This window comes from Hemiscyllium ocellatum, chromosome 7 (genome assembly GCF_020745735.1).
Source record: "Hemiscyllium ocellatum isolate sHemOce1 chromosome 7, sHemOce1.pat.X.cur, whole genome shotgun sequence".
NCBI lineage: Eukaryota > Metazoa > Chordata > Chondrichthyes > Orectolobiformes > Hemiscylliidae > Hemiscyllium > Hemiscyllium ocellatum.
In genome coordinates this window covers 54,863,150-54,878,075 of record NC_083407.1, presented here as the reverse complement: position 1 = coordinate 54,878,075, position 14,926 = coordinate 54,863,150, and the positions used below count along the sequence as shown (strand labels likewise).

At 40.9% G+C, this 14,926-nt stretch overlaps 1 protein-coding gene across 4 annotated transcripts in view; it reads left to right on the top strand.

Annotated features, from left to right (window-relative positions):
* The window catches only part of LOC132817089 (protein TANC1-like), a 250,421-nt gene that overhangs the window by 112,676 nt on the left and 122,819 nt on the right, over positions 1–14,926 (top strand). For all 4 annotated transcript variants that reach the window (XM_060827218.1, XM_060827216.1, XM_060827215.1 and 1 more), the window contains one exon: positions 10,658–10,897. In XM_060827218.1, the coding sequence (XP_060683201.1) occupies positions 10,658–10,897 (240 nt within the window). The remainder of the gene's footprint in view (positions 1–10,657; positions 10,898–14,926) is intronic.

The following is a 14,926-nucleotide window of genomic DNA, read 5'->3' as shown; positions in this document are numbered from 1 at the left end:
AGGTGGGATTACAAAGCCGGGTTTCTTTCAGTCAGCAAGGACAAGGTGGGCTGAATGGTCCTTTCTGTGCCGTATTATTTCAATGGATGTGTGGTTGTACATCTGAATGGATATGTTGTTCTGTCTGTGATGACAGTAAGCTTATAACTTGCACTTCTTCTTGCCTGACATACTTCATTTCAGTTTTGAGTGGTTCCATTTCCAGGCACTTTAACAATCTGTTCCTCAACTCCTTTCGTTTTTCCAATTCTACCAGTGTGAATTCTTTGTCCAACTCCTTGTTGCTGCATCCCTCGGAATACTTACTTCCCCTAATACTCTCTCTGTCAACTGGTTATCCCAGATACTTTGTACAAAGCCAGTACCTCCATCCATTTCAGTACCAGAAACCACATATCTACTTATCCATAGTTTAACAATCCATGAATAGTGCCACAGAAATGAAATTTATGTGGGAGTGTCTTAAATGTTGTTAAGAATTCAAAAATTTGTGGAAGTGGACATCAGATTGCCAACTGTGATTTGCCTGATGGGACCGAGATGTCACTAATCCAGTCAGGCTGCCTCCTGTGTTGTGATTCAGTTATTGCCTGTTGAAAAAGAAGGCAGTGCTTCAATAATTTTCCGCAAGCTCTTTAGTACACTTAACCTACCCCTCCCTCTGAGTGGTTAGCCTGTTGCAGATTTCCTCCATTTAACTACCAGATAGTGCTGGAAATATGTGAACATCATATTTTCCTCTTTACCTGGTATTTCCAGTTCATGACAAAATTTTTAAAAAACTATTTTGTGCACTAAAATCTTAAGGTAATCTTAAAACAAAACAGAGTTTATGTTCTGTCAGAGGTTGTGAGCATTGTTGGCTAGGCTAGCAATTGTTGCAAATCCCTAATTGCTATTGAGAGGGTGTGGTGAACTGCTGCAGTCTGTGGTGTAAGTACACCCACAGTGCTATTAGGGAAGGCATTACACAATCTTGAGCCAGCAACAATGAAGGAATGATATATTATCAATTCAGGATGTTGTGTGGCTAGGAAGGAAATTGCAGGTCGTGGTGTTGCCACACATCATTTGCTTTTGACTTTCTAGATGGTATTGTAAATTTGGAAGATACTTTTGAAGGAGCCCTGGTTAGTTATTAGACGACATTTTGTAGATACTTCATACCACTGCCATTGTAGATCACTGGTAGGAGGGATGTTGGTTGACTAAGCTGCACAATCCTCTATGGCATTGAGCTTTTTGTTCATTATTGGTTGAATCCAGTCAAATGAAGGATATCATATTCCTGATCTGTGCCTCACAGATGTTGAGTAAGATTTGGGAGTCAGGAGATGGATAACTTGTCACAGAATATTAAGCCTCTTACCTGCTTGTGCAGCCAGTATTTACATGGCTGCTGCAGTTCAGTTTCTGGTCAGTGATCATCTCCAGAATGTTGATTGAATGTGAAGAGAAGAAGGTTAGATTGACTTTTGAAGGGAGTAATTCTGTCCTTACTTATGGAGTTTAGCCTTTATTTCCGTAGTTGGGCCAAGGTTGCAATGAATTCAGAAATTGTGGCTCTGGCAGAACCCAATAGGAACAAAAGTGAGCAGGTTATTGCTACTTGTATCTAAGTGCAACTTCTTTAGTACTGTCAATGACACCTTCCGTCACTTGCTAGTTATTGATATGAGATTGGTGGTGGCAGTAATTGGCTGGTTTGCATTGCATTTTGTGGAAAGGACGCAGCTGGTTAATTTTCCACATAGGTGAAAATGTGTTGCTGGTTAAAGTGCAGCAGGTCAGGCAGCATCCAAGGAACAGGATGCTGCCTGACCTGCTGCGCTTTAACCAGCAACACATTTTCAGCTCTGATCTCCAGCATCTGCAGACCTCACTTTTTACTCGAAGAATTTTCCACATAGGTGCAACTGTGTTTTAGCTGTGTTGGCACAGCTTAGCTAGAGCATAACTAGTTATAGAGTACAAGTCTTGCATTTTACTGTCAGTGTTGTCAGCACCCATATCCTTTGCAGTTTCCAGATATTGTGTGAAGTGAATCAAGTTAGCTGAAGACCTGAACTTATGAATCTTAGGACCTCAGGTGGAGTCCAAGATTTAGCATCTACTTTGCACTTTAGGCTGACTAATGTTACAAATGCTTCAGTCTTGTCTTTTGCACTGATGTGCTGGGCTGCAGAGCTTAGATCTGATCTGTTGTTTGTAGGAATTGCTTAGGCCTGCCTATGTCTGCCACTTCTGCTTGTAATCCTCCTTTGTAGCTTCATTATGTTGACACCTCATTTTTGGCTTTGCATGGTACTGCTTTTGGCATATCTTCCTGTAATCTTTACTGATTCCCCTGACTTCAAGTTAGTGAAAGAGTTGAGTTATGCGAAACTGTGAGATTGTAAAATGAGATTGAGTATGCTTCTGATGGTCTGCAGTGCCTCATAGATGCCTACTTTTGAATTGCTGGGTTTGTTTATAGACCGATTATAGACAGCTCAGACAAAATTTAGACAGATAGAACATAATGTGCGAAAGTTTGAGATTATGGACTTTGGCAGGAAGAATATTGGAAAAGTATATTTAAACAGAGAAAGACTGCCCCATAAGAGGGATTTGGAGGTTCTTGTTTGAGAATCATAATCTAACATCCAAGTTCAGTAAGTATTAGGAAACAAATGGAACGTTGGTGTTTATTTTAAAGGACAAGAGTACAAAAAATTGGAAGTCTTTTAAAATAAAACATTTAAAGCACTAGTCAGACCACACCTACATACAGTGAGCTTAGTCATAGAGATGTACAGCATGGAAACAGACCCTTCGGTCCAACCCGTCGATGCCGACCAGATATCCCAACTCAATCTAGTCCCACCTGCCAGCACCCGGCCCATATCCCTCCAAACCCTTCCTATTCATATCCCCATCCAAATGCTTTTTAAATGTTCCAATTGTACCAGCCTCCACCACTTCCTCTGGCAGCTCATTCCATACACGTACCATCCTCTGCGTGAAAAAGTTGCCCCTTAGGTCTCTTTTATATCTTTCCTCTCTCACCCTAAACCTATACCTTTAGTTCTGGACTCCCGCTCCCCAGGGAAAAGACTTTTTCTATTTATCCTATCCATGACCCTCCATAATTTTGTAACTCTCTATAAGGTCAACCCTCAGCCTCTGACGCTTCAGGGAAAACAGCTCCTGTTCAGCCTCTCCCTATCGCTCAAATCCTCTAACCCTGGCAACATCCTTGTAAATCTTTTCTGAACCCTTTCAAGTTTCACAGCACCTTTGATAGGAAGGAGACCAGAATTGCACGCAATCTTCCAACAGTGGCCTAACCAATATTGCAGCTGTACAGGACATGACCTCCCAGTCCTGTACTCAATACTCTGGCCAATAAAAGAAAGCATACCAAACGCCGCCTTCACTATCCTATCTACCTGCGATTCCACTTTCAAGGAGCTACGAACCTGCACTCCAAGGTCTCCTTGTTCAGAAACACTCTCTAGGACCTTACCATTAAGTGTAAATGACCTGCTAAGATTTGCTGTTCCAAAATGTAGCATCTTGCATTTATCTGAATTAAACTCCATCTGCCACTTCTCGGCCCATTGGCCCATCTGATCAAGATCCAGTTGTAATCTAAGGTAACCCTCTTTGCTGTCCACTACACCTCCAATTTTGGTGTCATCTGCAAACTTACTAACTGTACCTCTTATGCTCACACCTAAATCATTTATGTAAATGACAAAAATTAGAGGACCCAGCACCGATCTTGTGACACTCCACTGGTCACAGGCCTCCTGTCTGAAAAACAACCCTCCACCATCACCCTCTGTCTTCTACCTTTGAGCCATTCTGTATCCAAATGGCTAGTTCTCCTTTTATTCTGTGAGATCAAACCTTGCTTATCAGTCTCCCATAGGGAACCATGTCAAATGCCTTACTGAAGTCCATATAGATCACATCTACCGCTCTGCCCTCCTCAATCCTCTTTGTTACTTCTTCAAAAAAACTCAATCAACCACAATAAATGCCGGAGGAATCAGCACAGAAGCACTTCACAGGAGGCTCCCAAGCACTGAGAATGTCACCTAGAAAGGGGACGAAACGTTTGCAACAAAAACTCCCAGCTCGGCAACATCCTTGTAAATCTTTTCTGAACCCTTTCAAGTTTCACAGCACCTTTCTGATAGGAAGGAGACCAGAATTGCACGCAATCTTCCAACAGTGGCCTAACCAATATTGCAGCTGTACAGGACATGACCTCCCAGTCAAAAACTCCCAGCTGGCAACATCCTTGAACAGAACCACAACAACGAGCACCCGAGCTACAAATCTTCTCACAAACTTTGAAAACTCAATCAAGTTTGTGAGACATGATTTCCCACGCACAAAGCCATGTTGACTATCCGTAATCAGTCCTTGTTTTTCCAAATACATGTACATCCTGTCCCTCAGGATTCCCTCCAACAACTTGCCCACAATTGACGTCAGGCTCACTGGTCCATAGTTCCCTGGTTTGTCCTTACTCCCCTTCTTAAAGAGTTGGCACCATATTAGCCAACCTCCAGTCTGCAGGCACCTCATCTGTGACAATCGATGATACAAATATCTCAGCAAGAGGCCCAGCAATCACTTCTCTAGCTTCCCACAGAGTTCTAGGGTACACCTGATTATCCACTTTTATGCATTTCAAGACATCCAGCACTTCGTCCTCTGTAATCAGGACATTTTGCAAGAAGTCACCATCTATTTCGCCATTTTCCATATCTTCCATATCCTTTTCCACAGTAAATATTGATGCAAAATACTCGTTTAGAGTCTGCACCCTCTCCTGTGGCTCCACACAAAGGCCGCCTTGCTGATCTTTGAGGGGTCCTATTGTTTCCCTAGTTACCCTTTGGTCCTCAATGTATTTGTAAAAACCTTTTGGATTCTCCTTAATTCTATTTTCCAAAGCTATCTCATTCCAGCAACACTCTTCAGAATCTCACCATTAAATGTATAAATCCTGCCCTGATTTGTCTTTCAAATATGAGGTGCTGCATTTTGATCTAAATTAAACTCAGTCTGCCATTTCTCAGCCATCTGGTCGTGGTCCCATTGTACTCTGAGGTAACCTTCTTTGCTGTCCACTACACCTCCAATTTCTGTCATCTGCAAACTTACTAATCATATCTCCCGTGTTCACATCCAACCATTGGCATAAATGACAAAAAGCAGTGCACCCAGCACCGAGCCTTGCAGCACAGGCCTACAATCTGAATGTAAGCTTCTGCCAGCACTCTGTCTCTTATCGTCGAGCCAGTTCTGTATCCAAATGGCGAGTTCTCCCTGTATTCCATGGGATCTAAGCTTGTTAACCAGTCTACTATGTAGAACCTTGTCGAACACCTTGCTGAAGCCCATATAGATCGTGTCCACCACTCTGCCTTCATCAATACTCTTAGTTACTTCTTCAAAAATCTCAATCAAGTCAATAAGACATGATTTCCCATGTACAAAACCACATTAACTATCCCTAATCAGTCCTTTCCTTTCTAAATAAATGTTAATCCTGTCCCTCAGGATCCCCTCCAACAACCTGCCCACCACTGATGTCAGGCTCACCGGTCTAGAGTTCCCTGACTTTTCCTCATTACTTTCTTAAATAGGGGCACCACATTATCCAACCAGCAATCTTCCAGCACCTTACCTGTGGTTATCGATGATATAAGTATCTCAGCAAAGGCCCGGCAATCACTTCTCTAGCTGCCCACACAGTTCTCAGGTACAACTGATCAGGTCCCGGGTATTTATCCACATTTATGCATTTTAAGACATCCAGCACCATCTCCTCTGTAGTATGGATGTTTTTCAAGATGCTGCTATTTGTTTCCCCACTTTCTCTACCTCCTGTATCCTTCTCCACAGTAAACACTGATGCAAAATACTTGTTTAGTATCTCCCCCATCTCCTGCGGTTCTACATGCGGTCAGTCTTGCTGATCTTTAAGGGGAGTTAAGGGTGTGGTGCTGGAAAAGCACAGCAGGTCAGGCAGCATCTTTAAGGAGCCCTATTCTCTCACTTGTGCTTTAGTCCTTAAAGTGTTTATAAAATCCCTTTGGATTCTCCTTAACCCTATTTGACAAAGCTATCTCATGTCCCCTTTTGCCCTCCTGACTTGTCTCTTAAGTATACTTCTACTGCATTTATACTCTTCTAGGGAATCACTCAATCCCTGTCTACACCTGACATATGCTTCCTTCTTTTTCTTGACCAAAATCTCAATTTCTCTTGTCATATGCTATTCCGTATACCTACCAGCCTTGCCTTTCACCCTAACAGGAACACACTGTCTCTGGATCTCGTTATCTCATTTTTGAAGGCTTCCCACATTTCAGCCATCCATTTACCTGCAAATATCTGCCCCCAGTCAACTTTTGAAAGTTCTTGCCTAATACCAAAGTTGGCCTTCCTCCAATTTAGAACTTGAACTTTTAGATTTGTTCTATGCTTTCCAGTCATTATTTTAAAACTAGTAGAATCATGATCACTAGCCCCAAAGTGCTCCCCCACTGACACCTTAATCACGTACCCTGCCTTATTTACCAAGAGTAGGTCAAGTTTTCCTCCTCCTCTAATAGGTATATCCACGTACTAAATCAGAAAGTGTTCTTGTACACACTTAAATTCCTCTCCATCCAAACCTTTAACACCATGGCAGTCCCAGCCTGTTTGGAAAGTTACAATTTCCTACCATTACCACCCAATTCTTACAGGTAATAGATCTCCTTTTACAACTTTGCTTCTCAATTTCCTGCTGACTGCTGGTGTGTTTGTAGTACAATCCCAATCAGGTGAGCATCCCTTTCTTATTTTCCAGTTGCACCCAAATAATTTCCCTTGATCATCAAATCATAATTGTTTTTACATGGGCTGCATCACTCTCTGCATAAGCATCAAAATGAATGGGAAGAACAATTATTTGTATTAGGTCATCTCCAACGCATTACTCGTTCTAACATTGAAACAATGTAGTCAATTTTCTCCAACTTGTCGCTCGTCATGAAATATGATTGGTGTAAGCTATATTTGGATATAATTAATGTATATAATTAATGGATATAATAATGTATTTGTATTCTGGTTTAACAGCTTTATTTTGAAAAAAAATAAAATCCAGAGTACCTTAGGTGTTCAGAGATGTGTCTTAAGATTCTGTTCTTAACCCAAAAGACACGGAACCTTTTCAAGGTGGCCTTGAAGCTTATAGTAAGGAGGGGAAAATGGAAACAGTTTGGACAATCAGTAGGATCATACTGAATGCCAAGGAAGCTCAATGGGTCAAGTGGCCTTTGAGGCAATTGAAAGAAGGTTCACTAAGTATAGAAGGACTAACTTACAAAATTGTGAGGGGGCTTGACAAGAAAGATGTTTCGAGGTTGTTTTCCCTTGCAGAAGAATCTTGGACCAGAGGGCATCATCTTGCAGTGCAGAATTCCTCACTTAAGGCAAGATGTTGAGGTGTCAGTGTTGACCTGGGATGGACAAAGTCAGAAGTCACACGACACCAGGTTATAGTCCAACAGGTTTATTTGAAATCGTAAGCTTTTGGAGTGCTGCTCCTTCGTTAGGTGAAGTGCAGGAAAGCCATGCACAGAATTTATAACTTGCTTGGCATAAATAATTTGCCGTTATCCCTCTGCCTATAAATTCTGTACCTGCATGCTTCCTTCCACTTCACCTAAGGAGCAGCACTCTGAAAGCATTTGATTTCAAAGAAGCCTGTTGGATTACAACTTGGTGTCATGTGACTTCTCACTTAAGACAAAGGTGAGCGTGGATTTATTGTTTGAGGATAACAATTCCGTGGTGTTCTTTACTCCAGAGATATATTGAAGTTGGTCATAGAGGTGTACAGCATGGCAACAGACCCTTCGCTCCAACTTGTTCATACCAACCAGATATCCTAAATTAATCTAGTCCCATTTGCCAGTATTTTGCCCATATCCCTCTTAAACCCTTCCTATTTATATACCCATCTAGATGCCTTTTAAATGTCGTAATTGTACCAGTCTTCACCTGCTTTTCTGGCTGCTCATTCCAAACATGCACCATCCTCTGCATGAAAAAGTTCCCTCTTGAGTTCTTTTTAAATCTTTCCACTCTCACCTTAAACCTGTGCCCTTTAGTTTTGGATTTCCCTATCCCAGAGAAAAGATCTTGTCTATTTACCCTATCCCAGAGAAAAAGTCTTGTCTATTTACCCTATCCATGTCCCTCATGATTTTTATAAACTTCTGTGAGGTCACCCCTCAGTCTTATTCAACCTCTCCCTATAGCTTAACTCCTCCAACCCTGGCCATATCCTTGTAAATCTTACCTGAACCCTTTCAAGTTTCACAACATCCTTCCTATTGGAGAGAGACCAGAATTGATCACAGTATTGCAAAAGTGGCCTAACCAATGTTCTGTACAGCTGCAACATGACCTCCCAACTCCTTATACTCAATGCACTGACCAATAAAGGCAAGCATACCAAATGCCCACTTCACAGTCATGTCTACTTGGGACTCCACTTTCAAGGAACTATGAACCTGCACTCCAAGGTCTCTTTGTTCAGGAATACTTCCTCAGGACCTTATTATTAAGTGTATAGGTCCTGCCCTGATTTGCCTTTCCAAAATGCAACGCCTCACATTTACCTAAATTAAATTCCATCTGCCACTCCTTGGCCCATTGTTTATTTTGATCAAGGTTCCGTTGCACCCTGAGGTAACTTCCTTTGGTGTTCACTGCACCACTGATTTTTGGTGTTATCTGCAAAATTAGGAAACAAACCTCCTAGGTTTACATCCAAATCATTTATACAAAAGACAAAAATCAATGGACCCAGCACCGATTCTTGTGATACACTGCTGGTCACAGGCCTGCAGTCTGAAAAGTATCCCTCCACCACCATCCTCTGTCTCCTACCTTCAAGCCAGTTCTGTATGTAATGGCTAGTTCTCCTTGTATTCCATGTGATCTAACTTTGCTAATCCATCTAAAAGAATCTTGTTGAATGCCTAAATGAAGTCCATATAGATCACATCTGACACACTGCCTTCATCAATGCACTTCGTTACTTCTGCAAAAAAAAGTTAGTGAGATATGATTTCTCCACACACAAAGCCATGCTGACTACTCCTAATTAGTCCTTGCCTTTCCAAATACATGTAAATCCTGTTCTTCTGGATGTCTTCCAAAAACTTGCCCACCACTGATGTTACGTTCACTCGTTTATAGTTTCCTGGCTTTTCCTGGCCCCCTTTTTTAAAAGTGGCACTACATCAGCCAATCTCCAGACTACTGCCACCTCCTCTATGGCTATTGATGATACAAATATCAGGACCCAGAAATTTATCCACCTTGATGCACTTTAAGACGTCCACTATCACCTCCTGTGTAATATGGACATTTTTCAAGACGTTGCTGTTTATTTCCCCAAGTTCTCCAGCATATCCTTTTCCACAGTAAGCACTGATGCACAATACTTGTTTAGTATCTTACCCTCCCTATCTCTTGTGGTTCCACACATAGGCAGCCTTGTTGAACTTTAAGGAGTCCTACTCTTTCCCTAGTTACTCTTTCATTACGGCTGAAATAAACAGGTTCTCATCAGTATGGGTCTCGAGTGGAGTTAAGGATTATTAGATGAAGTGAGCTCTCACTGAATGTTTGAGTAAAATTAGTGAGCCAAATAGGTAAATTCTGCGAGTATGTTTTATGGCCTTTGTGTTCCGCTCTCACCCGTGCAAGGAGTCTCTCCTCATATGGCATCAGCAGACTAATTTTGGGCACCCTACCACCTGACTTGGTTCTCTCAAACTTCAGCCCTGTTTTGAACTGTTTCATCCTGCAATGACACCAAGGATTGAGTGAGATGGAAGTGTTTGGCTCACTGTTAATGCAGGTGGAGGAAAGGTAGTGAAGTATCCCAAGTATGTAGGAAGCACAGAGAGCAGAGCAGGAAGGGCTAATCATTTGTAGGGATGAGTTAGAGTGGAGGTGAGGCATTGACGAGATATCGCATGCCACAATCATAGTTGTAGACCAAGAGTCTTGGTGGTAAATGGATGCCGTGGCAGAATTAAGTGTGTGAGAAAATGATGGCACTTAACCTTATCTAGTGTAGAAGGAAATGACCCACCTTATGACATTATTTGGCATACCTTCAGAACCTTGGGCATTGCACTCACCTGGATGGTCACGTCAGAACAGGTCTGGTGTCATTGGCTCCTTTGGTTTTGAGGAAAGATGATGTCCACCACCCCGACATAGAACCTTCAGGTCCCTGTCACCAACGTGATATGTCGGCTTGATTCTGTTGGCCATTTCTGGGGCAGTTCTTGCAAGAGTAAACTTGCTAGAGCTCATTGAAAAACGCTCCATGAAACTCCCTTAAATTGACATTTCACTAAATTTAGGGAAATTTTGAGGGGTTGGGCAACAGCCTACCTCCTTGCTCAACCTGTGAATAAAAGGATGCACTTTGTGGTGGTTTCATGATTTGCTAAGGGGTGTGCCTTTAGCTAGAGAGCTGAATAAAAGTTGTAAATAATTAAATATGGTATTGGTTTCAGATATTCTCAAGCAATAACATTGAGCAATATTTTTCTTGGGTTCCTTGTATTTTCAGCTACAGCTTCATCTGAAAATGAAGATAAAAGTGGTTCAAGTCTAGAATGGACCAAAGACGGTATGCCACGTGGTATCATGAAGAATTTGAGACTAGAGAGTGGCTTGCCTGTAGCAGAGGAAGAACCACATGGTTCTGCCACCACTCTTTCAAAATCTGAAGCTACTTCTGATGGACCTACTGCTTATGTGCACCAATCTGTGCCATCGTTCTTGATGCCACGACCTAATTCAGTTGCAGGTATGTTTTACTGTGTTCTTACGTAGAGTAAAATTCTTTGCAGATTTGAGTAATGAAAATATTATGTAGAAACAAAGAGAGATGACCAAGTGGAAATAATAGAACTAAGCAGTATCTCCCACAGAAGCCACAAGGATCAGCTTCCAAATAATTAACTTGTCTTCAATCATCACTTTCATACTGTGGAATCAGTTTCTCTAGTAATTATGGTTTGAAGTTAAGAGGTTGAAGTTAATGAGGTCTTTACTCTGATACTAAAATTAAAGTGCTTGATTATGGATACTTAGAGAAACACTGCTTTATATGCAGAGACATCTTTGAATTTCCCATTTCCTTTGCAAAAAAATTCATTTGATTTGTGGAGTAGTAACCTATTGAAGTGCCTAGGAATTAGTTTGCATAATTTGTTTTCAAAGTTCTGCAGCATCCTCAAATTCACATACATTTACTGCATCTTAGAACATTATGGATTATACTTATTTTCAATATCCCTCATTTATCTAACCATTTAACAGATATTTTTGGGATGCTTGACGTTCTTCCCTTGCAAACAACTCAACATGAAGGGATGTTATGAACTATACATTGCCTTTTTAAAAGGGTCTATATGTTATGAATTTTCTGACTGAAAATTCAAATTTTGATTGACCTCCAGGATCAGTTTAATGTGGGTAGACAAAAATACAGTTCACTTTATCTTGCCCCCATGTGTGCTTTTCTATTTTTTATTTCTGCGTATAGTTGGAGATTAAATAAACTCCTAGTTCTGTTTGAAATCTCTGTGGTTAAATGCAAAATAAATTGTCTTTAATATTAAACGTTTTAACTCGTATGATATCTTTTGATCTATAGGCAACACATTATCTTTAGCTGAGGATAATATTTAAACCTAACCTCCAGAGAGTACTTCTGATGCACATATAGGATTTCTATTTTGCTAGTGCTTTGATTTCTATTCTTTCGGTAATGGCATATGTCTATCCAAACTCATAGATGTTAAAATATATTTGTGCTGTCCTCTTCTAATTCTTTGATCAATATTTCTGACCTGTGATATTTATGATCTGCAGCACATCTTTAATATTGTTTCTTAGCTCAGAAAATCAATTGAATCTGCACCATGATGTGGAGGTGCCAGTGTTGAACTGGGTTGGACAAGGTCAGAAGTCAGATGACACCAGCTTACAATCCAACTTGTTTATTTGGAATCACAAGCTTTCTGAGCATTGTCTCTTTGTCAGGTATCTTCTGACTTCTGACCTACTGTACTAAGATGTCACCTTGCTGAGAGAGTTCATGATTATTTCCATGGTTTGTTCCAGTCGAAAGCATTATCATCGAAAGTGATGAAATGCTTTCTATGCCAAAATAAAAATAGCCTGTACTATATAGGTGTTGATTATTAGCCAATATGATTGCTCAGAAATTCAATTCTTGAATTTGATTGTTGTTGGTTGAAACAGTGGCAGAATGGATCTTTTAAAATTTTAAGTATCTACATTGGAAAAGAAACCTAGATTTAGAATCTAATTCATTTCCTTCTAACTAATTCACTTTATTGTACAATCTTATTGTCCATTTGGTAATTCTAAGGGGTTCTCTGAACGTTTTCATTATCTTTTACATGGAAACTAGTTATTTAGTCTGGGATGTAATCTTATTCTGTGCTCTTCAAATAATTTTGAAGAGAACCAGGTGTGATTGTTGATTGAAAATACCCTTTGCAATCAATCTCATAGTCTTTCACACTCAAGTTTCCTAGCTTTGAAAAGTCTTCCAGGCTGAGAATTTATTTGGAGAAATCTCCAAACTGAGAGTCTGTTAGAAATCTCCAGAGCGTTTGAGCTCAAAGAAATCTGAGAGTCATGAGAGCTGAAATGAAGTCTTAAATTATTTCAGCAGTCCAAAGAGGAGAGCTGGAGAATAAGTGAGTTAGTTTGCATCTATGTGGAGGAAGACACTGAGAATCACATCTGATGAATGTGCAGGGAGTCAATTGAATAAGAAATTTTCAATTGAATATATTTTTCTGCGATTGAGTGGGTCTGTAGATATTAACCTAAAATTTGCTCAGTTGGCAGAAATGTAATTAATAAAGTTGAATGAAATCAAAAGGAGAAAAACATCTGAAGCCTGGTGATGACACAATGAGTAGAAAGATCACAGGTTTTGAAGTATTTCTGTATTGCTGAGGGAATGTGCTTATGTGTATATGCAGCATTGTAACTCAACACTAATGGATTGAGTTGTCATGCTAACTCTGGAAAAGCTGAGTTTTATTTAAAGCACACAATGAATCAGATGTGATTATGTAGACTATTTATTCATTTAATTTTTGATTGTCCTGGAATTGTGCTATGTAAAATCTCACAACTGACTGGATGAGATACAAATGGTGAACATTGTGCACAAGCCAAAGTTTTATTCATAGCTCACTAAGAGCAATAGATAAGTGGAAAGGAGACACAAGCAAGTCTCCAATCAACCTGTTCAGAGATGTTATTACACATGTCTGGAGCAGGTGGGACTTGAACCTGGACCTCCCAGTCTAGGAGTAGGGATATTACTGCACAATAGCAGGCTTGGAACATCAATTGATCAGCAACTAAATATTGTGATGGACCAGGCTGATCAAATGTTCTGGTCCAATCTTTGGACGAGTGTAGATAACAGGCTTAACTTCTGATTGTAAGCGTTGTATGGGTAGAATATCTGTGGTACTTTTTGTAATGTGTTTTGCTTTAATAAAGAAGATTGGGTATATATTCTGTGGTTAGTGTTTCTTTGGGCTACTGATACTTAGAGTAAACACAATGGATAGGGAAGTTTGGAACAAACACCGACATATCTCAAGGATATTGTTGAGAAAACTATTAACTCTTTACTTTTGCTGTTAATGCTCAGATATTTCTTACTTGTATATGATTTCTTAATCTTCAGTTTAATGAACTTATGTTCTTTGTTAAAAGTACATTGGCAGCTTCGAGTGAACGTGTACAGTGACTGACCACCATGGTAACCAAGTTGAAAAAGTAAAACTTTTGATCTGTTAAGCCAAATTTAACTCTGGGATCTGACTTGTCCAGTATTGCCATTAGCTGGGAGCATAAAATGGTTGTGTTCCCACGCATCTACTATCCTTGTCCATCTAGTTGGCTGTGGTGGGTTTAGAAGATGCTGAGCCTGGATTTCACTCTATGACTATGAGATATTGGTTCACTGTTCTGAGCCTATGATAACCCTATTGTATGTTTCATAGTGAGGATGATGTGAATCTAATCTTTGGGATATTAAATTATTTCCCATTGGTTATGGCAAATAACCAATTTGCACCATGGCAAATGGTGAAATTTGAATTCAATAAAAATATCTGGAATTAACAATCTCCTGATGACAGTGAGTCCATTGTCAACTGTTGGAAAGGCACATCTGACTCACTAATGTCTTCAGTGAAGAAAACTGAACATTCAAACTCAGACCTTCCTCAAGGTGAACTTCGAGGCAGGTAACCCCCCCCTCTCTCTCTCTCTCTCTCTCTCTCTCTCTCATCTCTCTCTCTCCTCATCTCTCTCTCTCCTCATCTCTCTCTCTCCTCATCTCTCTCTCTCCTCATCTCTCTCTCCTCTCTCCTCACCCCTCTCTCTCTCTCTCTCTCTCCTCACCCCTCTCTCCTCATCTCTCTCTCTCTCTCTCTCTCTCTCTCTCTCTCTCTCTCTCTCTCTCTCTCTCACCCCTCTCTCCTCATCTCTCTCTCTCTCTCTCTCTCTCTCTCTCCTCTCTCTCCTCACCCTTCTCTCTCTCTCTCTCTCTCTCTCCCCTCACCCGCCCCCCCTCTCTCTCCTCACCCTCTTTCTCTCCCTCTCTCTCCCTCTCTCTCGCGCGCGCGCGCTCTCTCTCTCTCTCTCTCTCTCTCTCTCTCTCTCGCCTCCCCCCCCCCTCTCTCTCTCGCCTCACCCCTCTCGCCTCACCCCTCTCTCCTCAACCGCCTCACCCCTCTCTCCTCAACCGCCTCACCCCTCTCTCCGTCTC